This window comes from Leptodactylus fuscus, chromosome 5, assembly GCF_031893055.1.
Source record: "Leptodactylus fuscus isolate aLepFus1 chromosome 5, aLepFus1.hap2, whole genome shotgun sequence".
NCBI lineage: Eukaryota > Metazoa > Chordata > Amphibia > Anura > Leptodactylidae > Leptodactylus > Leptodactylus fuscus.
In genome coordinates, this window is record NC_134269.1 from 120,952,798 (window position 1) to 120,978,225 (window position 25,428).

Here is a 25,428-nt window from a genome sequence, read left to right on the forward strand (position 1 = left end):
GATTTCAATGTGTAGCGCGTAAGACGGCACTGTAATCTAAAATAGTACAATAGGCGTTGGTGTTGAGTTTACCATGCACTGGGACGAAGAGTCCCAATCCATACCAGGAGAAACACCCACAGACCATAACTCCATCTCTGCAGAACTTTACTGGGTGTCCAAATACTTATTGGTAGACAGTGTATTTGATAGGGTCATGAGCTCTGTATCTTATTCTAAGTGCGCCAGCTTGCAGACTGCGTCTGTATTAAAAGAATGACGAAACTTGGTCGCTGTGGGAACATGGATGTGACAGCATTCCTTAAGGCAATATACTGTATATACACCCTCCATCTTCTTCTCGATACCACCTCTTCTCCGCGTCTTCATCCAAAAGCGCCGACTGTGCACGTCAGTCGGCTTTTTTTTTTTCCCTGTGGCCTCTTACACGATTGCCTGTTCGGCCGACAGATTTGCACAGTTAGTGATTTCGGATGAAGATGCAAAGAAGAGGCGTTCTCGAGAATAAGATGGAGGGTGTCGCTGGAGAGTCTTCAGACAGCACAGGGGATGGCCTCTGTGCTGTCTGAAGAGTCATTTGCACAATAGCCTTTCTTAAGGCTATTCTGACGTGGTAGTACTGAATAAAGGGATTCTAATGACCGAATCCCTTTAAGCTTTCCTGTAAGGCAATATACTGTCTCCAACAAACAAGACTAAATTGGGGAAGATCGTGAAATGATTTATAATCTTTTCTAGAGAAAGATAATAGATTATGGGATAGATTCTAAATTATAATATTTCAGAATATTACATGTAGCACAAAGACATCATAATAGTTGTTTCTATGTATTGCAGCCAGCTTTCTCTATAAAAAAAATCAAAAAAATCAGTATTTTAAATAAAATAAAGTTTGGCAATGGATATGTGAAACTGCTGTGACTGTCCCTCTTTTACACAAAGGAAAAGGGATCAACCTAAATGATAGTATTAAATAGTGTGGTATGCACAATGTGAATAACATAAAACATTCCTTGACTACTTTATTTTACATAATACCTACTTTGTGTTGGACATTTTTAGGTCATGTACACATGAGTGTGCAAGCTTTGTGAATGTGCACAATAGATATCTCCGCCAATAACGCACAGGAAATTCTCGTCTAGCAAAGAAACCGTTGTGTGCATGTCGAGCCCGAGTCAATAGTTTGGAAACCTGATCCGGCTGATAAAGTTTCAGTCGTGTCTTGTAACCATGTGTGGATTTCACGTTCTATTACAAATGAATGTCTGCTTTATTGCCAGCATATAAAATACAAAAAAGAGTTTAAGGAAAACTCGGAAATGTAGAAATGGTGCGAGTTCTATCTGTCCAGAAATTCCAGAATCTTCTCCTATTTCTGCAATAGCTGACTGATAAAGCATATGCAAATAGCACAGCTGACAGGACCCATTCACATGTATTATTCTACTTAATCCCTGTGATATTTGTTCTCCACACCCTGGGTTGAATAAGAAGCCTCCAGGTCAACCTGGATCATACGAATTTCATTCTAACAGGGTCAAGCAGTGTAAAAAGCAGTTCACTTACCTGCATCACAACCTAAGGGTATTTGTGATCTTCTGTTATTGCAGTGTTGTATCCAGTACCTTGTATGTATATGGATATATTTATTCTTCATCCGTTTCTAATATTAAGAGCTCATACGCCAGTGCTGTGTACATAAACATGGCACCATGCAGAGTCTCTATAGTGTCATAATAGGCTCTATTCACATGCATCAGATTTGTAGCAGATATTTCTGCAGATATCCATGAATATAGATGTAGCTTGCAGAAATACATGCACGTAGTGCAGAGACAACCCTATTTCGTCATACATTAACTACTGTATACCCTTTAGAGAAGACAAGGCACTGTGTGCTGCCATATGCCGGACCATATCACCCATTGAAGAACTGGTTTGATAAAATATTGATTATTTAATAAGCTTTTCCTGACAGCCACTGCATATGTACATCAGAAGGGAGTGTATGCAGCAGGCTAACGCTCTGCCCCATCCATGGGCCTGTGGCACTAGACCCCCACCTGCAGCACTTGGTATTACTTCAATTTCATGCAGCTAACCCTTTAGCGACCATGGCATCTGAGCAGTTAGGAGGGAGCCCCCTCCTCTGTTGTCATGGCAGCCGGATACCTAGTGAAGGCTTCCAGGACTGCTGTTGTATAAATTTTATTAAGACTTAATAAAAAGGAGCTTCACAGGAAGATACTGCAGGAGCAATACACTGCAGTCGTGGCAAAAACCATCACAATGGCTACCGCTGCGTCCAGTTATAGCCATTAAAATGTTACAGTATTTCTTAGATACAGTAAAAAAAAAACATCAAATCTGGAATCACAATGTCAAAATTTATATATATATATATATATATATATATATATATATATATTGTCAGTTTACCAATATTATGTACTCCAAATAGTGCCAAAGTCGCCATTGCATTGTCCACCAAAGAAATCGGCAGAAGAAAAAAAATCCTTCAGTTTTAAAAGGTTGGACAGCCAACGGACCCATTATAGTCAACGCGGTCCATCGGACTCCATGTGTTACTGCAATTTTAGTGGTTTGTTCTGGTTCTGGTCCTCCGACGGACCAGAACAACGATGAGGTGATGTTAGTATGATCCTACTGTAAAAAGTACAACTTAAAAATAATAGCCCTCACACTATAGGGACCACTTGTTTGAGTGGGATATGGATTGTTAAACCCAGCTACGGGGTCGAGTACATGACTGTCCTGGTAAAATTGGGAACACTGTTTAAAGTTTATGACTTCCTCTTTGTACATTGTCAGTCTTCAGCCACTTTAAGCTTATTCCATGTAAGAACTATAGACGTTCAATTACCTTCTAGCACTTCTCATGGCCATATTCTATAGTACATTAATAATCGGTCAGGAAACAGGGACTGGTTCAACATTTTAATTTACCATTCCATCTTATCAGTTCAGTTTTTTCCAGTGTTTTGTACATCAATAAATATACATGTAAAAAATCCAGTGTCTAGTATTTGTCATAAAAATAGTTTTAAAAATAAAAAAAACCACCTTGCCAATATTTAACACTTATTTGCCTTTTCGAGCATGGATGCAATGTACATTCTACAAGATTTCTCTGCAATGGACCTGTGTACATGGATACTGCATACCGGTAATAGCCGCTATGCAGATGTAGCAGAGTTGGCGGGAACTTAAACTTCTACAGCATGAAATAAAATACAATGGAAAATCATTGGAAAAAAAATATTTCAATGACTTTTTATTGTCTTCTATGATAAGATATTATGTTGCAGAAGTTCCCGCTAACATCTGTATGCACTGATGAAGACAGAAACAGTATAAAGTATTCTTAAATGGACATTTAGAAAATAAAATCAAAGTGGGCTCTAAAACGGGTAAAAATCCGGCAACAAAACATGTAAGAGCAAAAGGTAAGTTAGTGACTTGTTCTAAGGCACTTCGATTACACCAAACACCTATGTGTGTAGCAGTTGTGTTATACTAATGTGCAAACCTCACATGCACTTGGCTATGCCACGGGAAATACTTTCACTGAGCTAACCTGCTGAATTACTAAGGCCACTTTAAGACATTCATATTATGGGTGCAGCACCTAGACTTCCAGTGATTCTACTAAACCAGACGTAACAGAATTAGCATAGAGTCCTATGATGATCTAAGAGCAGTTCAATAAAGCCACCAGAGGTCTAGGCTTTCTGGTCAAAATATACACACAGTGACAGTACCACTGTGCACTAGATCTACAATTTAAAGGGGCCAAATGGTACTGTTCATGCTATACACAATGCTATACATCTACTGCCGTACCACAAGACATGTACTGATAACACAAAATATTCTATATTAGGGTTCCCAGAATAAAGTATGGTCGCTGGGACTCCCACTGATCATGAAAATAAGAGTCCTGTGTCTCCCGTTTGAATGGATAAGTGGTCCCAAATTTCCAGCTATCACACACTTATAACCTATACTGTATAATATAGTGTATAAGCTGGGATTTTGGGAAAACCCCTTTAAGGCTGCCCAGCTGCAGTAATACACATGATAACTGGGTGGCACCTATACATGCCATAGTTTAATTTACAGAAACATGTACAGTCAAGTGACAATTTGCATACGGCTATTGCAACTGGGCCACACTGTGAATGGGTACCCCAGCATAAGGTTAAAGTGCTAAAACTTTATAATGTACACCCTGCATTGAAAGTCATCCCTGAGCAAAGATATAACATGTAGAAAATACATAAGAAGAAATTAAATAGCAGGAATTCCTCTGTAAATCACATTATTCTTTAATCCTATCTTGTCTCTCCTTGCCATAAAAACAAGAAATATAAATGCATGCAAAAGGGTAACAACGTTCTAAACTTTTGACTTTCAGGCTCCATATCTCACCATCCACTCCAGCTTCTAACATGAGACTACCATCATTTTATAGACAATCATCTTGGCTATTTCATATGTAAATGTGACTTGTAGCTATTTAGCATATGATTAGTTATGCAGATTCTTGTCATGTAACTGCATTCTTACAGTTTTGCTACTGGTGGTGGAAAAATCTTTTTCTTCTTGTATACTCCAAATTACAACCTGTTCTCTCATTCCCTAAAAGCTTCAATATCACCAAAAGTATTGTCGGCTCCAGTTTGCAAAAAAAGTACGAAAAATGGACGGCAGAACATTAGAAATAGGTGCTTTGGAGCGATGAGACTAAAGTCAATACACTTTGCTCTAATGGGTCTGGAAGAAACAAGGGAAAGGAGGGCTAACAGATGCAGACATTGAAGGAACTGTCAAGTTTGGTAGAGGAAACCTGATGATATGGGAATGTTTCACAGCCAACGCCATTTTATACTTTGCCGGGATTGATGGTGGTCTCAATGCTGAGCTATCTGTGAGTATCCTACAAGATGAGTTACTTCGTACACTCGAGCACTATGGGTATGAAAAGGATGACATAGTGTTCCATCAGGACAACAACACAAAGGATACGTTGAGATTAGCAAAGAAATGGTTCAATGACAATGAAGTAGAGGTGTTGGATTGGCCTCCACAGTCCCCAGACCACAACCCAATCGAACACTTGTGGGTAGAGTTGAAGAAAAAGCTATATTCATACCCAAGTGAGTTGATCAGTATGCACCAACATTGGGAACATGTAGAAGAGACCTGGGATCAGGTTTCAGCTGAGACTTGCTTGAATCAGATTGAGAGCACGTCCAGAAGAATTCAGGCAGTGTAGAAAGCCAAAGGTGGATTTACAAAATAATAAAAATTTAAATTTAGATTTGTAAGAGCAAAACAGCAACAAGACCGTTACATCCCAAGAATGTGCATATCAAATCATGTGCTAAATAGTATGAGATAGCCAAGATGATTGTCTATAAAATGATGGTAGTGTCAGGTCCGAAGCTGTAGTGGATGGTGAGATATGGAGCCTCAAGAGTTCATAACATTGTTATCCTTTTGCACGTCATGTGTATATATTAATAAAAAATCTTGTCTATGTCTTCCCAACCGTATGGCTACCTGCATAACAGCAGCTAAAGAAGGAGCCCTCCTGTATACAATACAACACCAGGAATGATAAGTCCAACTCTCAACTGAAAATGGAAGAGAGTAGATAGTGCTATGGGCGATTGTACCTTTATCATCTTTTTTTAGGAGCTTGTGTGACTTACTGCATGGCTATGGCTATATACTGTATAACATAGACCTTTATAAACAGTGGTTCCCTACAGCAGATTTGAAGGAACACCTTTTAACAGGGTGCACAGTAGAAAGTTTTAGCACATACAACTCCCTTTACGCCAACCTGAGTGTGTGAGATCTTCTGCCTAGTACAAAATGGCTACCTTTAGGAAATAAAAGTAAAAAAAGCTACATTGCTCATTCCAAAATAAACGGATGTCGTAGTATAAAAATATACATTCAATTATTGGACATCGAATCACAAGGTGTATAAAAAAAAAGTTCTTTTAAAGGACTAGAGCAGCCAGTATTGTGTAGGGACACAAAGCGTACTCGGCCACGGCTCCCATTCTCACAATACAATCTGTAAAGTATTCTAGTACATGAGGATTTCAGGTACGATGAACCACCACGTTTTGTGGCTTTTTTATGGTGGAAGGCATATTTCAGCTGTACAATGACATGAAAGGAAGCTCTAAAAAGGTTCACAACTGGATGGATTTTTGTAGAAGGCCTCAAAGTCCAACAAAGACAACAGAAGGCTTTGTGAAGTGACAGTAATGACAAGGATAACAATTACTTGGCAGCACAATTCAATGATTTTTGTCTTGATGTAGGGCACAGGTTTGTAAATTAATCACCACTAAAATTTCCACATTAAAATAAAAAAATGACAAATTTTCCGAAAAATAAAATGTTAAAATTCAAGTAACGTTGTGCAATCTTAATATAAAAATATCTGTCATCAGCAGGTCTCAGAGTATCAAAGAAACAAACTAGTTCTAGTGTGAAATTTACAAAAAGAGCTTTTTAAAGCCTTCATACAAAATATAAAAATATCTACAGTCAATGTTATAGATTTTTACATCGGGTGAGATTTTAAGACACATTATAATGTGGTGAAATGAATGAAGGGCACTTGGTATCATATTCCGGTGCATATTGTTCAGCAGGCTGGAAGGTCACATTGTGACAGAACACAAGCAAATCAGCGGTGACGGCCCCCCCCTGCGAGAAAAGGGCCGTCTGTAGAATGCCGATTTCAACATAGTAGTCCCATTGTATTTACATCAGTTCAAGAGTCGATAGCTTAGACTGCACCACAAAGCAGTCTCCTCTGCAATGTATGGCTCTCGGAATCCGCCAGTCTCTACTGCGATGTCCTTTTCATCTGGGGCTATGGAACCTTGCTTATTGTCACACATTTGGCACTGGGTGCTGACAGCACAGCCTTTCCGATATGTATGTATATTAGGAAGCAGTCACAAGTCTGCCATATTAGGTAATTGCATTAGCAACAATATATCCTCGACCATGACACTTGCGTTTTTCTGTGTTATCCCAGGTGTTGAGGGCATCACAAGCTTGGGATGAGGTTTCCCGATCACTACCAGCCTTCACAGTTTCCTGATGATTCAAATTGAAGTTTCATTACTGCCGCTGTTTATGAAAGAAGGCATCATGCAGGGTTAGGGTTAGATAGGAACTTCATACATATGTGATGTTAGTCTGTTGGTTATGCAAATGTCCAAGGAAGGAGTAGTAGTCTCAGAAAAAGCATGCAAATATACCCCTGTCACCAATTTTGTTCCCATGCAAAAGTCAGCAGAGGAGATCTACTTATTGTAAGAATTTGTATCGATTTAGAAAAGATTTGTTGTGTCAAAAACCAACTTTCTGCTCCAGAAAACCAGAATTATTATCCTATACATGGATACAAACAGGGCAGATTGTCTCAATTAGTTTGTCAGTACATAGGATAAGCAGGAAATCCGGTGGACTACAGGTAAATGGAAATATAACCTACATTAACAATGTGGTTATATTTGTTTTTACAGTGTAATATGTTATTAGTATTGTTTTTTAACACCCATGAAGTGGTGAAGGTGGAGGGTACATAACTAAGTGCATGCTTCCCTAAACATGCCGTCATCTACTCATGACAGGTCTAGCACTTGGATAACCAGTGCTACGCTTACCATCCCTGCAAATATGGCTCATGTCTAGGGCAAGACAATTATTGAGACACTTCCGTACTTAGTCTTATTACTGTGGTTAGCACTATGCTACAACGTAGGCTTTGGTATTTCCGATCCTCTCATGCATCAAACTCACCTAAAACCCCATATTTAGAAGTAATCTATTTTCAGAGATATTTCACCAAGTTTCCACATCCCAGTTGTATAGCACAGTGTTCCACATATCTGATATAGCGCCATATTTAAGCATACTTACTCAGAATCTGAGGTTTCACCATTTGTAGGTGCCACTTGCACACTCATTGCTATGCCATTGAGCTGTTCTCGAGAATGGTCTCTCCGGGAATTTTTGAGGCTAATGGCATTGTCTGTTACTGGACGGACGCCATCATTTGAACATACAGAGGAAGTCCTTGAGGAGATCGTACTTTGATTATAGTCTGCCAATTTCTCACGTAGACGATTTTTCATATTCTTGTCGGTCAAAGGTGGCGGGTATGTGACCTTGTTTTTTAGAATTCCTATTAAAGGTATTGTAAATGTTAGTGAACAGGGTAGGCATGAAAACATATTATGATCTGACTGGAGTGTTTATGTGGTGGTTTATTGGCTGTGGTGTTACTGTAGTGGCCACATACACAGTGCTAGAGTATGGAAAATCTCTAAATTCCTGGGTGCACTTTGTGGCATTGACTGAAGAAGACAAGCTATTGTTTAGAACTTATTGCGGTTTTCTTTTACAACTAGAATTTTTTTTCTTTAAATAGAAACTGTGCGCCTTCTGCCAGTCATATGAATTCTCTATTGTAACATTACAGAACATGGCCACCTCTTTTACTATAAGGAGCATATATGTGCCCCTTTACTGCACTATGCCCCGGCTACCACACAACTTGTCCTGTTGTACTTTGCCTCAAAGCCTCCAGAATAAACTTGAGAAGGGACCGTGGGTGACACAGGAAGAGTAACTCATGTAAGCCTTTTGTTCTCCTGAGTAAACTTGACTCATTAGGTAAATATAATGGGCAGGACGACTATAAAGAACACATACATCATTGTCATATACAGCAGCTATGTTATTGGTTACATTCATTATTACAGAATCATTCCTATATATTAACTCCTTAGTAGACAGTGGTCTCATCTGACCCAAAGAGCTCATTCCATGTTCCAGGTCTACCTATCCTGATGCTGAGTATGCTCAATGATGCCGTGAAAAGCTCTGAACTTCTAGTTACAAATGTTACGTGCAGATTTTTATATCTCTTGGAACCACATTATAAGCTTGACAAGACTGAAGAAGTCAGAAAAGGGAGATATGTTTTCACCATACGCAAAACTATCGAAGAGTTAACATTGTCAATGTCCTCAGATACTTGGACTGGTGCCGGGAATGTTGTAAAATAATAGATATGGCAATATTTGCAGCCATATAAACAGATTCCAGTGCTGAGGACCAGAGGGCAGTGCTTGAAACCACAGTAGAGAGGACGTATAAGTATAAGTGTATTTAATATTTTACAACATTCTCTGCTCCTGCCTATTTTTTTTGGAGAACCTGAACAACCCCTTTAACTGCATTCAGAAATGTTAAAGTCATCCTTTTGGGTGTAAAATGGAACATATCTGAATAGTTTGCATTTGTCCCCCATAATATGAGACAGGCTGCAGTACCAGGCCTAGGCCAGCTGCGTATATGGATATGGAGTCTTTCCGCTTTTGATAAAAAAAATGTACAATCAATCAATGAGGGCCTCAGCCCTTGTACTTGATCTATGTGAATCCCACTTTTTGTACCCAATGATCAGTACAATGAAAGGACATTACAGTAGGGGTCAGCTTTACCTTTCCTGAGCTCCGGCTGCTGATTGTTTTGGGTGCTGATAAGCTTGCCATCCTTGTTCTGAGCTTCGTTCTCCTTATCATGAGGGGCATCTCCACAGTGATTGACCTTGTTCTCATTGTGCAGTTCTACATTTACTTTTGTTTCCACTTTCAACTTGCATTTGCCATCCTGATCTTCACTGTCACTGGCGGTCACACAGTCAGCAGGCCAGTAGGGTTTAACATGATTTGGTACAGAATCCACTGCACAGAGAAGCAAGATAAGAATTTGTTATGTAAATATATTAGGCTGTGTTCCCACAGTCAGGTTTTCGGATGCAGCTTTTGAAGCCAAAACCAGATGTGGATCATGAGAGAGGACACACAGAGGACAGATTGCACTTCTGCTGTTACAATATGCTCCGGGTTTAGGTCTTAAAAACTGCATCAAAAAACCTGAACGTGTAAACACCCCCCAAGACCTCATGTATTAGGACAAAACCAATTACATTAGAAAATGAAAGAAATGATCTGATTGGGTGCTATATGCAAACTCTGCAACTTATTTTCCATTGAGGAATTGCTTATAGAAATAAGATTAAGTAGTTTTTTATTATTTTCTGAAAAAGTATAATTCTCCCACTATAATGTTTTATTTTCAGGACTTCGATGCCTGTTTTGTACAGTGAGGTTGTAATGTATTAAAAGTGTACTAACAGTGCTTAGAAAGTGTTGAGATATCATACTCTTACCTTTTGGGGTGCTATGAACTGGTCCCCGCTCATTATTTTTAGGGCTGGTTGGTTTCCACTGTTGCTCTGTTTCAATATCCTCATCTTCACTGTCAGAAGAACGGGATGAAGCATAAGAGCTGCTATGCTCATCCAAGGAAAGCTCACTGTCCGAGTCAGAGTCCTGCCCTATAGAAGGAGAAAACAGCAATGGTTACTACTGGTAGTAACGTCCTTATAAGACTATCGTAAAAGATTCTCAAAATTTAGCTAGAACAAGAGTACATGAAAATGTAGATAATATTAATAGAATATATACAATAATAATGATGCACCAGATTCCTCACCATGGGAATGTGCGCGGTTGCGGTGGAAAAGGGCACCATCAACTTCTGTTACACCGGCACGGGTCTGGCCTGAAGACAAGCTAAGCTTCTGAGCTGCTTCATCCCTGTATTTAGTAACCATTGCAGAATACATTAAAATGTGGCTTACACACAGAGCGCGTGACCTGCCATTTTCTGCACTACTTATGACAAGCAGTAAGCAGAAGAAAACTTCTATTACATATCAAATATATATGGAAATTCTCTGCCACAATTGTCAATTCAGCTTACCAGCATGCAAGCCACGCCCAATCCAGCCAAGGAGAACATAATTTATTATCATATTCATATACATAGTAATATGTGTTAATCTACCATACAAGGCAAAATCTGTATTTTGTGCTATAGAGGAAGATAGCCATGCAGAAAGCAGAATTTATTTTGCAATACATGTAAAGAAGGTTAGTAGCTGTATTTTTATTTTACATTTGGGACCTAATCATCTAGATTTAGCAAAAAAGAAAAAAAAATCGGTTTTTAGTTACGGACAAACAGCCAAAATAGATAACAGTGTCATCAGGATACAGTTTTCTTTAAGGCAATGGATACGTATTCCGATACAAGTAAATAAGCAGATTGATCCAAATTTACTATAGCACATGTTTGTACAGTATTAATTTGGATAAGTCTAAAAACAGAAGTCACATCCACTTCAAAAACAAAAAAAAAGATCCATGCAATGAATCTGAATACATATTAAATGTATAATTTGTGTGAAGGGTCCAATAAATTGACCACTCTGGGTAAGATGAAAGTGAATCTAAATTGGCGTGTTTGTAGTACAAGTAGAATAACCCCAGACCTCAATTGCATGGTCCCAGAGTGAAGCAGACAGAGCCCAGCATGCAGCCTGTAGAGTAAAGACCTGGCTCCCTATTGTCATTCATTCCACTTTAATACAATAGCTAAATTTTCTAGCAGTTATTGAAAAGACACAAGCCAAGCGCCATGCACCCGCCACCGCATTACCTGAGGATATAAGCAAGGTAGCTATTGTGGCTCTTGGCTGACCTGACGGTGCTCTCCAAAGAGACTGTGGACTCTCCAATGCCGGTTCTGTACATGTTGGATTCATCCATGTAGGTGTTATTATAATTAAGCGTCCGCTACAAATGACAAAACAATTATTATATTGTCATTAATATTTTCCTGTTTTTTTTCTAATGTTTTACTAATAAAATCCAACTACATGATATATATAATTGCTGAGGAGCCCCTAACTGTTAGTAAGGGACATCTGGGAGCCATTTTTGACAAAGCTACCAGCACTAATCTCTGTTTTAGAATATGACAGACTTGTTTTGTGATTGCAGAGTTTTTGGAGTTCTGGAAAAAATATCTGCAATTTTTACAGTATACCTGGCAACCAAGTAGAAAAATATAATATGTAACATATTATAATGAAAAATACTTTTCTAATGATAACTCTTCAATGTGCGCATGTTATTTTATTGTGACTTCATTTTTTCCTATTATGTATAATATTCATGTATGCAACTAATGTAGGTCTGCAAACTGATAGCACAAATAGGAGCTTTTTACTGAAATCGGACTTTCTATGAATGCCCACCAATATTCTTAGTGGCACCTACAGAGGGCAGTAGCGAGACATCAGGGAAATGACTTACAGTTAATAATGTGGCTCTGGTTGTTGTACTTTCGTCTGCAAGGTATTTGTTTCCTGTAAATGTATTCTTTAACTGCTTTCTGACTTCTTTGTTAAATACACAATGGAAAAAGAAAATGAACAGTCCCTGCAGTGGAAAAAAGGGAAAAAAATATAATAAATGATAGAAGACTTTTATTAAAGGTTTCTGTACGATAGCACCACACACACAATAAAACACACATTTTAATTCTTTGGTTTACCAGCTTTCTTGTTCCAGGCTTAACATGAACTCACAAGACTACTTTGGCCATTAAAGAATCTTAATAGATATTAAGTAATATAGTCCATTTTTAAGGTATCAGTTACATTTTATTTAGATACTGGCATTACAGAGACTTCAGACTTGTCTTCTTGCACATAACATTCTGAAGATCTTCAGGTAATGTTTTGAGAGCCGTTCTTCCTTTTGATACAATAAGTCATAAAGGACAGTAGATCTATGGATGCAATGTGCAATAAGCCCAAGGAATGTAAGAGGAGCGGTCTGGCAAAGCCTGTGGCATGGCCTAGTAGGGACAGATGGAGGCTCTGATTGAACCAAAGTAATTCCTTTATCATTCACTATCTAGCAATGTTACAAAAACAGATGACATAAACAGAAAGCAGCAACTCAGGATGGGTAGAAAGGTTATCTAATATCTGGTAGTATGAGGGGATAGATACATATGGACGTGAACTAGCTAGTCTAAAAGTTTGGGGCAGCTTGGCTTGTGGCTGAACAAACTATCTAAAGAGTAATACAGAACACAGAATTGTAAGATGTGGGAGAGAATGAGTCATTTTTGCAGAGATGAAAAATATTAGTTTAACACAATACCTGCATACAGCTGAAGATGGCAAACAAGTAGTGAAATGTCATCACATCGCTGTTGACAGCCATGAGTCCCAGTAACCATGTGGCACTGATCAGAAGCAGCAGAAGGAAAGCTGTTCTCAGTGTTGATCTAGGAATATTAATTTTCTCATTAATATGGTATCTTTAGCAATGAAATGCACTGAAACCTTGTCCCTTGTAGCTGTTACTTATGACATATTTCAAGTTTTTTTCCACAAAAGACATTTATAGCATATCCACAATCTCATTAGTAAACTGTCCTCAATGGTCGGGCTTCACAGAAACGGAAGTTTCTGTAAAGTGAAGGAGTTACAGAAGTAGTATAGGACAGCGCACTATGTTATTTCTATAACTCGCATTCTCTTATATGGGGAGTTACGAAGACCTAAGCCGAGGATGGAAGCTTGGGGGGGTCATTTTAAAGATAGGTGCAGGTCCTAAAGCTGAGACCAGTATCTATCACACATTTATGGAATTTCCTCTGAATATGTCATAAAGGTCATTTGTGGAAAATCCTGTTAAAGCAAATACCAGCCAGTAGTGTCTGCTAAAAACGGCATAAATTGCATAAAAAGAATCAGTTAAAATTTATCTTCAAACTTACAAGACTCCAGTTTTCTCAAACACCCGTCGTTGTCTCCGTCCACATGACGTCTTCACAGCTAGTACAAAGATGACTGTATTTATCTGTAAACAAAACATCATGGTAACTCAATGTCAATGAAATGTACGCTTATCATTCATATCACAGGGTAATGTACAGCCTTCATATACATCACTATAAAACCACATTTTATGTCCCAATAAAGTGCTATTCTCTACTGACACAGTTTCACACCATTTGATAAAATTGCTAGTAAAGGACTTAGAGTTCATACAGATTCATGCAAGATGCATAAAGATTCATATACCCTATATAGTATAATGCATACTGAATGTTATATCCAATCTACTTGGCAGGACCAGCCAGCTATTTCCCGACTGTCCTACAAATGTCAGGGTAAAGAAATACTTTCAACAAGGAATCCTCTAGTTCTCAGGGAAGCAACCTCTCCTCTTCACCATGCATAAGTGGCCAAGCCTATCATGCAGGGGTCGGGAAGAATGTTGGGCTTTAAAGATGTATTAAGAAAGGTAATAAACTATCTTAAATATATGTTGGTCACCATGATAAGCACATGGCAGCCTCAGCACTAAAACTGGTTATTTTTTGCAACTTATTCTTATACTTACAGCAACCACAACAGCGATGGGGCCTGCAAAACTCCAGATTAGGGTGTCATGTACCGAGAGCCAGCAGAAATCAGGGTTTCCATAGCCCTGAGGATCCAGACCAACAGCAAGCCCTGAGATGTGAAGCATAAGAAAATTTACTCCCGTATAAGATTAAGTTTAAAGAGATGCATTATGACATGTGAGACATTTATTCAGCTGTGTTACCCAAGGGAGAGTACATACTTGAGCTTATAGCAAAAGAATTGAAATTATAATAAAACTATATATATAACAAATTAGACCAAAGAAGATATGAGTTATGTATGCCTGTTTTGTTGCCCTATCTACCGTTCCGTCTATACATTATTTTTACTTTATAAATTCCTGCTGTTTCTCTGCTCTGTGTTTTATTGTTATATACAGTGTAAAACAGGTTCCACATTCTACTATTGCAAACTAAACACTGTAGGTACGTGTTAGCACAAAAAGACGTAAAACCTCCAATAATAATAATACTCTATGCCCTGATGATGTGAAAACATTCCAGTAAGTTCTATGATTCTACCCCGGGGCACTCTCAGGACAAAGATGATCTGACACTGCAGTTCTCCATCACTCAGCAACTTACAGAATTAGGTAAATCCTAAGTCAATGTTCCCAGCCACTGAACCAATATATAAGACACTCTTATAAGCAGCAGAAGAAATTGTGTATATAGTCCCATGAAGGCTCACAACTATTGTTACCTATGTAAGAAATCCATGGCTAACCAGGAGTTATTGTACAAAGAAAGATATTACTAATAAGCCAGAGCAACTGCAGTTAACACAGGTATTACAGACCTCAGATGTGATAAGAAACAATGGATAGTTCTCCAATAATGTAACCAAAATATTAAAAATGCTTGCTATATGACAAAATATTAAACAAAACGTGCAATATGCTCTCTGTAGCGAGAGGCAACATACCTGTAATAATGGCTGGTATCCCATACCCCACCACATAGTAGAAGCGCATATGGCCAGTGTCGATGTTTCTCACTTCAGTCAACATACGGTAAATGTGAAGCCCTTCCACAAACATCCAAGCAAAGGTGCTCATGTAGAAGTAATGCAGAAGGATGGCAATCACAGTACATACAAACTGTATCAGAGAGAAAAATACAGTAAATAACATTGTTGGGGCAAAAATTCTCAAGCTACATGTTTACGGTAAATCTAAGACTAAGCAGTGCATATTATACCCATGAGACAGATCAGAACTACCACCATCTTGTTCTAGGGACATTCACAGTGACAGGACCCAATACTGGAACACCATGTAAAATCATAAACCTGTGACTGCAAAGGACTGGCAGAACGGGCATCTTTCCAGTATTAATATTTGCTTACAGTTCAGTGCGATGGAAAATCTGTTTTTCCACCATTTCTTCAGCTAGGACCTCAAATGATGATGATGCCATTGCTAGTAAAGTTACAAAGTAAACTCGTATGGAGCATTAATGTTATTAATCACCTAAGACCTTTTGTAAGGGGGTTTATGGCCGCTCCCTCAAACAGTATTGTTTGCTAACAGAGGCAATAAATCAGGCTGTGAGCCAAGCAGTCATGAATTATTTCAGCTCCAGCATTCCTGCACTGTCTTGGGTTTACCAGTGCATGACGTGTCAGGCAGTAGATCAAGTGCAGGTACTCAGATGATTAATCAGGTACCACAATGCCAGGGATGCCTGACGGTACCAGGGCTAGATGTGAAATATCCAATATTAACTAACTCAGGTATGGGAAGCTGCTGGGAATAGAAGACTGTATACTGGTAGTACATATACAATGAAATAACTATGCAAATGAAATAAACTCTTCATATAGAACACATAATCTTTCACAAAATGAGATCATCCATTAAGCAGTACAACACAACTCACATGAAAATACTTCACTTACTGGATTTTCAGTCTGGTTGATGCCAATGAGAAAGATGAGCTCAGAAAAGAAGAGGGCAGCCACTAGGTTTTTGTGGATATTGTGGATGTTGGATCGTAATGTTCTGATGATCACTAGCAAGATGAAAGTCAACAGCAAGGCTGCCAGTGAGACAGACACAGAGGTGTATGTAATGATCTTCAGAGGAAGCACCTCACCGTTCTGTTATGGAGACAAACCACAGGTCACTTCAAGTAAGTATGTGACCAAGCCAATGAAATACATACCATAGACAAAAAACTGGTTTTGACAATATGGCTCAGTACATACAAAGAATATTTTAAGAAAGGTTTTCCAGCTATTACATGACAGAATTCAATACAGTTTTTGGCAATAAGTATTTGGTTCCTTTATAAGGCTGTATTACAGGTGCATCTGACGTTTCCTGAACATGCTAGCCTATTACATACGCCTGCTCACCAAATATGATCTGCACCCCTTCCATCTTCACTCCATGTTTTTCTGGTTTTCCTCCATGTTATTTCTTTTTATACTGAAAGTCATGTATGCTTGACTAATTTATGTCCTCTATGTACAATTTTGACTGTCATGTTGCCTGATCTAAATTTGACTATATGTCTTCTTTCAATAAAATTTCATTTCTGCAGATTACCTCTCGCTTGGAAATGTCCATCAGCACAGCAAAACTAGTCATATGATTGCATTGGCAGGTAACGTGGCTTTTATTCCTGAAGACCAGTTCACAGCCCTTGGAGGACCATCCTCCTGTGCCTCCAGCTCTGTTTGGAAAAGAATAGAAATGTTGTCTAATCTGAGAATTCGGAAAGGATGCTTTGGGTATGGGTCCAGTCTATAAATGATAGATACTTAAAGGGCACCTGTCACCACGAAAAAGTAATCTAATCATTGTTAGGACCGCCCACTGGACTCAACCTAAATATCAATCTGCTCAACTCCTTCTGCTCTATAACATGATGATTTCAAAGCATTTTCATGGCGACGGGTTCCCTTTAAGGATATTAAATACTTACAAGATGGAATGGTTCCAAAATACACATACAGGTTTTGTCCTCTCCTCAGTTTCTAACATTGTATACTCCAGTATTATAGGCTTGTCCAGTTGAGATGGTAGTGGTTCCCCTTCATTATGCACGGAAGCACTTACAATGGGTGTGTTAATAATTGGTCGGTTAGGAACCCTGGGAAGGAAAGAGAATGAAAGAACCAATTAATATAATTTCTACCAATGATTTGCTAAATTGCTGGTAACATCCTATTTCAGGAAAAAGAAAAACCAAGGATACATGCAAAACTCTTTAGTAAATTCCCAGTTAATACTTTTGATAATGTGTACTATTTATTTAATTTTTATAGAAAAGATTGTGGACTTCATAAACTTATATTTATTTATCTTAGGTGGGTCAGTCATAGATTAATGCCATGTTTGACAGATAAAACAGACAATTGGGTCCCACTGTGCGCTGTTGATGTCCGATGCATGATGCATCTGGCACAGGGTTATGGTGTCCTTTGTAGATGGAAACTCCAAAGCAGATGTAAGCGAAGCCATAAGCTAACTATACAAGCCAGATACACACTGCGACCAATCAACTGGGGGACTGAGTAGTTTAAAAAATAAATGAGTCTGAGCAAAATGGCAAATGATCGTTCATGCCATACACTTATTGTTGGCCAACCAACAGTCAAAATTTCCAATACTTCAGATATGTTTTGGCAGACAATTTTTTATTTTTTTTAAAAATTGATTTAGCCTATTTTGACTCACCAATGTCTAATACACATGGCCAGCTTAAAAGCCACAATTCTTCAAGGAACTGTCCAGCTAAGCATAGGTGTACATTTCTTCTCAATGCTATTTTTATTGTAAATTGTGTAAAGTGAACCAAAAGCTTTCTGAATTTGTTGCAAGAAAGCGATGGCTACAGCAAGAAGTGGTCTATGTAAAGATTTCATTTGGCTCACAATCGTACACCAATTTTCTAGTATACTTTGTTCTTTACACAGAAAGAGCTAGACGATTGCATGACAATAATAGAATACATGTACATGAAGGGCTGTATTGGGATCTTGCCTAGGAGTCATTCCTAAAGTACCTTAAGCTCCTCCGATCAGGGTCATAGCTTTCTGGTAAGAGCTGCCCCAATGACCGATACACTATCACCATAGCAACAGCGTGCTGATTTGACAGATCTGGTTGCCTCTTTTTGCGTTTAGAGAGCCGGGAGTCATATTCCTCATCACTGATGGAAGACTTCTGGTTCGGAGGCTTGACAGTGGGCAAAGCTGCACAGGAAAACAAATAGTTGGAATGTAACAACCTGGTTTATTACAATGTAATTATGTAACCGTCAAACCTTATTTCAGGCTGTACACAGAGAATAAAATGTTACAATCCATAAACAGGTCAGCTGAAAAAACAATAAAATTCCCCAATGAAATCTTTCAGCTACTAATAAAACTGTGATGTTGCCACTGAGGTCATCTATAACAACTGTTTATTAGAGTACAACTTTTTTCTCCACATTTCTCCACCTAGCCTAAGCCTGTATATATATATATATATATATATATATATATATATATATATATATATATATATATATATCTACTTCATTCAACCTCAAAAATTAACAGCTCATCTTGGAAACTCCCTTTAGGCTAAGGCCACACATTGCAGAAAGAAATATTTTTCCTGCTGTCAAAAAAGGGCAGAAACCAGCAAAGTGAATGCGATTCTGGCTATTCCCATGCACAAACTGAGGAAAAAAAACAGCTGCGGAAAAGTGAAATTTGTTTTTAAAAACACAACATGTCAATTTCACCTGCCGAAATGCTTGAGTTTTCCCAACAGATTTAATATGGGAAGAAAATCCGCAAAGAAAAATGCAGCAACAATAAACAATACGTTTCCGCTGCATTTTTTTTTAGCCTTACGCCCCATGTTGTGGAAACGAAATTTTTTGAATGCTGTGAAACGCAGCTGAAAAAAAATGCTGCATTTTACAGTACCAGCAAAGTGAATGAGATTTTAGTTAATCTCATCCACACATTGAAGGAAATAAAGAGCCGTGAAACACATGCATGAAAAACTTAGCATGTTAAAATTAGGCATGGAATTGCAAGGGTTTTCCTTATAAATTTGAAAGCAAATGAAAAAACAGCAAGAATTCAATGACAAATGCTTCAGAAACACATGCAACACATTTTGCTGTGTTTTGTTTCCTGCAGGGTTTTTAGCAGCATTTTGCAACATGGGACCTTAAGGGAATCTGTTAAGACTGGCTAATCGTATGCCAGTTTTAATCGGTTCCCTGGCCTCTTAATAATTCAGGTATAATGCATGCAAGTTTTCTGGCGTATATTATACTAATTTTGTGTGGTGGAGGCGTCCTTGGCCCACCTTGGTGTCCATTCCACCCACTTTCATAAAAAGTGGTGAGCAGAGTCTGCAAAAAACGGCTGTGTGCCAAAAATGAGCCACATCTACGCCAGAAAACTGACAGAGATGGGTTAAAATCACAGGTAATAAATTGTGTCACTTGTGGACCCATTGATGCATACATTTTGGATTTTAAGGTGATTTAGTAAACTGTCACAAAATAATGTTGGAAATTCCAGCAATGAGTATTGACAGGAAGTTGTTTATATCGATTTAACTCCATGCATCATCAATAAACATCAACTTAAATGACACACAAAAAGCATATAATATACAGAAAAATAACTAGATTATATTGCAGCAGTTGTCACGAAATATATATGTGAATGTTGTCTAATACAGCTAAGTCCGGGTATTAACAAAGATGAATGAAAAAGGACTGTAATTTTACCTTTTCTTTCAGGGGGCTTAAACAAAGTATCAGGAAACACAACTGATGACTGCAAGTCTTTAGGATAATCTTCATATATCTCATTAAACTGGGGGACTTTGGCTCCACTGAAATTCGCCTTGTCAAATATGTCTACAGCAATGACTGTAGGAAAGAAGACAGAGACTTAAAGGTTTGGATTACATTCCTGCTGCAAACAAAATGTCTTAATGGAAGATTATTTTTATTATTTCATTTTCAATGTTCCTCCAGTGATTCTCAGAAAAGATAGTATGTGACCATGTCTCGCTAAGAAACTACCGTATTTTACGGACTATAAGGCGCACTGGACTATAAGCCGCATTGCCCATGAGCGCCTTATAGTCCGTCTCGGTTCATATATAAGGCGCACCGGACTATAAGCTGCAGTCCGGTGCGCATTATATCTTATTGAAAGCGGCGGCAGGCAGACTTTGCCAGCGGCCGCTTAACCCCCCGCGTGCCAGCCGCTTCTATTGGAAGCGCTCGGCAGGCGAGGAGGGGCTCTATCAGCAAAATCATGCTGATAGAGCCCAACCGTAAACGTTAGGTTAAACTAACACCCCCCCCCCCCGTTTTAAAATAAAAGCCTGAAACAGAATGTGAAACTTACCGAGCGGTGTAGGGTGGGCGGGCATTCAGGCCTCCTCTTCCTCCGATGTTCCGTCCTCCGATGTTCCGTCCTCCTCCGGAGCTCGCAAGCTGATAATGGCCAGGGCACATGCGCAGTAGAAGCATTATGATATTGCGCATGCGCCCCGGCCATTATCAGCGAGCGCCGGAGGAGAAGGACGGAACATCGGAGGCAGAGGAGGCCTGAATGCCCGCCCGCCCGCCCTGCACCGCTGGGTAAGTTTCACGTTCTGTTTCAGGCCGGCGTGACAGCAGGGCTGCCGGACACTTCCCATTCATTTCTATGGGAGCCGACATGCGAGCGCTCCACATAGAAATAAATGGACTGCTTTTTTCCATTCATTTCTATAGGGAGCGCTCGCATGCCGGCTCCCATAGAAATGAATGGGAAGTGTCTGTCCATTCATTTCTATGGGGAGCGCTCGCATGCCTGCTCCCATAGAAATGAATAGGAAGTGTCCGGCAGCCCTGCTGTAACGCCGGCGTGTACGGCTGTGATACACGCCGGCGTTCAGTAGTGTGAATGCACCCTTACGGTGCCTTTTATGTATGTATGGAAGCGGCACGCAGTCTTTGCCGCCGCTTCCATCCATATATAAGCCGCACCGGACTATAAGCCGCACTTACGATTTCTGAGGAAATCGTAGGTTTTTATGTGCGCCTTATAGTCCGGAAAATACGGTACTCAGATTCCATTTTTGTTTTTACACTGCACAAGAAAAGTAAATACATGCTTTTTCTAAGGCTGCATGCACACGGAGTTATGCCGGGCTTGTAAAAATACTCATTCACAGCTGTACACGCGAGCGCAGTGGACAGCTCCCGAACACTTCCCATTCACTTCAATGGGAGCGCTCGGAACGCCGGCGTTACGAGCGCTCCCATTGAAGTGAATGGGAAGTGTTCGGGAGCTGTCCGCAGTGCTCGCGTGTACGGCTGTGAATAAGTATTTTTTTTCAAACCCGGCGTAACTCCGTGTGCATGCAGCCTGTGAATAACATTAAGGGGTTGTCTAGGGACATAAAAAGTTATTTGGATGAAAGTTGTTGTTATGAAATTCAATAATGCACTTTAATTATGAAATCCACAGCAATGTCCTAATTCAGACTCTCTGAATACCCTTCTCTGGTTTCAGAACAGTCACTGTTTGTTTCAGCAGAACTTTCTGTTCCACTATGTGTCGGTGACATGCTTGTAGTGGGCTGGCTGTTGGTTCCCCCACCAGTAAAATAAGGATAGGCCATAAAAAAAAACATGGACAACCACTTTAATGAATGGAGCAAGACAGTCTGTCCCCTTCAAGCACATCACTGACACAAAGTCCATGAGGAAGCTCACCATCTGTGTTGGAAACATCAATGAAGTGGATATTTCGGGACTAGGAGAGGGGTCTGAATATGGGACAATGCTACAGGTTGCTTTTCATTTGACTTTTGGGGATAAGCTGCCATGTGTGTCTGCTCTATAGTTCAGAAGAAACTCAGCACTCCCAATTCACAGTCAAATTGCAGTTGAACATGTATCTCTAGACAAGCAATCCACAAGTAAAGTCATGTTTTGGTCCTCCAATTGCTGCAGACAATGTAGTTGTCTGGAGCAGTGTAATGTGGCAGTGAAACTAAATAAGGAAGGGGAGCAAGGAACAGTTTGATAAGGAGCAATTCTCTCTGATAAGATATATTACACAGTTTCTTACAATTGCTTGTTGGAACAACAGTGCCCATTTAAGCACAATAATATGGTTAATAAATTTATATTTGCAAAACTTTAAACAAAATTTCATGTTCATAGACAACCCCTTTAACGTGCAACTAGGCCAAACATTACTAATACATAACTCAGAGGCATGACTTAATCTTCAGTGTGTATAATGTGCTGCCAAACACTCCCTTCCTTTAATTCCCAACTAAGCGCTTAAGATGTTTTTGAGTCACCAGAAAATAGTAAAAATCATTTAGTATGACTGACACTCATGTTCTGAGATTTATGCAGTTTCTAGAGTCTCAGTCATTTTCCTGAATGGTAACTTGCATTATACATTCAGATCATACATAAAATGATATAGTATTTACCGGATGAATGGAGGAGAATTTATACCAGAAGGAAGTTTACAGTGGGTAACAGATTTGGTGGAGTGAAAATTTCAATAAGCAACACAATTCACAGGATATTGTTTTACTTAGGGTTTTTATACCAGTGTAATACTCACTAATATTTTTAGTAACAATGACAAAGGGCTTCATATAAGTCTTTTTCATGTTGCGTGCCATGTTGTTAGCATATTCTTCATAATGTTTCAGCAGGTGTGCTGTGCCCCCTTCTGTTCTCTGGATCTGATCCCAATGCTCTTTGTTACTGTGGTCTAATATTATGCTGCCTGCATGGATAACATTCTGTAAAATGAAGTATTAGTGTGACATTAATATTACAAAGCCAACAAGAAAACGCATTTACCATGGTATTCTGGCACTGAATATGAAATAGACATTTGGGGAAAAAACACAACAAAAAGGCGCTTGGGCTGCTGAACTGCTCTGCCAGAAAGTGTGTGAGCGGATCAGTTACCACTCCCCCCGCCAAATAACAGCTAAGGACAGAGGGTAAAGCCTGGAGGATATACACCCCTGTATCCCGTCACAAGTAGGTAATTTGAGGTTTGGTACATTTGGTAACACCATGATAAAGAACTGAGCCTTGCTGTGGTTTTGTCTCTCTCATAATGGACTTTGGGGTTGCAAATTGCATTACTTACCAATAATCCCTTAAGGCAGCTTTTCAGTGGTAATTCTTAGCCAAGTTCAGAGATTACGGTAATTATTAAACTAGAAACCCAACACTCCTTTGGCTTCAAATCTCAACGCTGTTAAGAAATTAGGACTCGGCTTCCAAAACTCTGAGAAGAGTGAAAGAGGCTTAGAGCCCCAGGCAGCAGACATATTAACCTGTCTTCAAGGAACGCTGATGATCTTTAGATATTGTCAGTCAACAATCTACCTTATATCTGACTGGCATGTCCCATTATTTACTGTTCATAAAGAGTTTGGTTACCATAAATCCTTAGTGTGTTTTGTACAATTACTTTCTTCAGAAACTCTGATGTGAAGTCAGTGGTTGTTCCAAAATACGGTATAATCATAAGATATAGCTATTGTGAAAGAATATATTCAGAAGACTATCTACTTCCAAAATAGAATCTTTAACTTTACTATACTGAATACATCTTGTCTACATCTGAATAGTCCGCAGTCACTTATTTACAAGAATAACTTTTCATTATATTTATATTTGATGTTATCATTTGTTTAATCTTGTAAATATTTTAAAGCACATAAAATGACATTTTGCACATTGTGCAGTCATCAACTCTATATATTGTTTATAAGGACCAATATGCATACTGTCACCAATCACATAATATAACAATATAGAATTCAATAAAGTAAACACACACACAGAATGGAACAGTTTAGCTTTGCAATACTATATATTGCTATACACAACAGGATGGCGTACCTCATTAAATTCCACATCTCTGGTTGCAGCCAAGTCAAAGCCTTGCTGTTGGCTTTCATATTGCAACACCCTCACTAGCATCTGATAACTAGTTCTGATGTCATTCCCATAGAAAGACTTTGTATGGTTGGTTGCGTTCTGCAGGACTCTAGCAATCTCTATGGACTTGACACCATCCAAGGTAGTCTCATTTCGGTGAAGCTTTTCATTCTGTAAGGCAATGTAAGGTTTTGGTAATAATTATAGCAATAGTTATAGTATATAGTAATCGAATAGTTATAATAATTATTATTTTTTATTATTTAGCTTACAATCTATATTTTTTGTATATAAAAACACACAAGCTATGATACACAACAACAATAATTTACAGTAAAGGCCATGGTCAGCTCATTAACAAGTTTATGTTACGTTTATGCTATTTAGCTGAGAGTTGTGCACAAAACTACCCATTGTTGGCACTTACTGCACAAATACTTCTAAGCATAGCATAGAGTGTTATGGTGTTGTGCAATTAATAGGAAAGGTATACCAGGGGCATAAGACATACACAGGATTCCTGACATTCATCTCAACCAAGTGTGTTTGTAGAGCTGAGTACACAGACTTCAGGCTGTCAGCAAGAGAATAAGAGTCACTTTACAAGAATATCTATTATTGAGCAGTACCCAGGCTAAAGCTGACCCTACATATAACCAGGGGCATCCAACACCACATGCAGCTAGAAACAACCAAATCCCAAGAAATCGCTAAAGAACATGCAACGGAAATAGTATTTCATAGTTGTATCCAAATTAAAATAGCAAAGAAATAATGTAGATCGCAAATACTAAAGAATTCAACATATTTAAGGCACAAGCAGGCATCCAGTACCAGTGAAATCCAAACATCTGTACATCTGTTAGTAGCTGGACTGCTTTGTAGCACAGCCAATAGTATATTAGCAAATTGCATGTTAAAGTAGAATACACTCCAAGACCTCTTCTTGTAGCAAACAAACAATAGGGTCCATTTTTTTAGCAGCATTTCTGTGCAATCTGATGCAGCTTACCCTTGAATTGTATGCTTGCAAGAGGGAGT

The 25,428-nt window shown here is 38.9% G+C and overlaps 1 protein-coding gene across 2 annotated transcripts in view; it reads right to left on the reverse strand.

Moving 5' to 3' along the window:
- Positions 1-6,503: 6,503 nt before the first annotated feature.
- CELSR1 (cadherin EGF LAG seven-pass G-type receptor 1) overlaps positions 6,504-25,428 on the reverse strand; it is a 115,125-nt gene continuing 96,200 nt past the window's right edge. Inside the window, exons 18-35 of one of the 2 annotated variants that reach the window (XM_075274157.1) lie at positions 24,349-24,558; positions 23,045-23,228; positions 20,185-20,328; positions 18,448-18,637; positions 17,365-17,532; positions 16,986-17,112; positions 16,334-16,534; positions 15,359-15,533; positions 14,409-14,521; positions 13,780-13,862; positions 13,158-13,284; positions 12,300-12,425; positions 11,641-11,777; positions 10,633-10,736; positions 10,307-10,474; positions 9,576-9,818; positions 7,987-8,251; positions 6,504-7,158 (exon numbers count right to left, since the gene is read on the reverse strand). In XM_075274157.1, the coding sequence (XP_075130258.1) occupies positions 7,149-7,158; positions 7,987-8,251; positions 9,576-9,818; positions 10,307-10,474; positions 10,633-10,736; positions 11,641-11,777; positions 12,300-12,425; positions 13,158-13,284; positions 13,780-13,862; positions 14,409-14,521; positions 15,359-15,533; positions 16,334-16,534; positions 16,986-17,112; positions 17,365-17,532; positions 18,448-18,637; positions 20,185-20,328; positions 23,045-23,228; positions 24,349-24,558 (2,775 nt within the window). In that variant the 3' untranslated portion in view covers positions 6,504-7,148. Of the gene's footprint in view, positions 7,192-7,986; positions 8,252-9,575; positions 9,819-10,306; positions 10,475-10,632; positions 10,737-11,640; positions 11,778-12,299; positions 12,426-13,157; positions 13,285-13,779; positions 13,863-14,408; positions 14,522-15,358; positions 15,534-16,333; positions 16,535-16,985; positions 17,113-17,364; positions 17,533-18,447; positions 18,638-20,184; positions 20,329-23,044; positions 23,229-24,348; positions 24,559-25,428 lie in introns of both variants that reach the window. The other variant, XM_075274155.1, reaches the window with a different exon arrangement.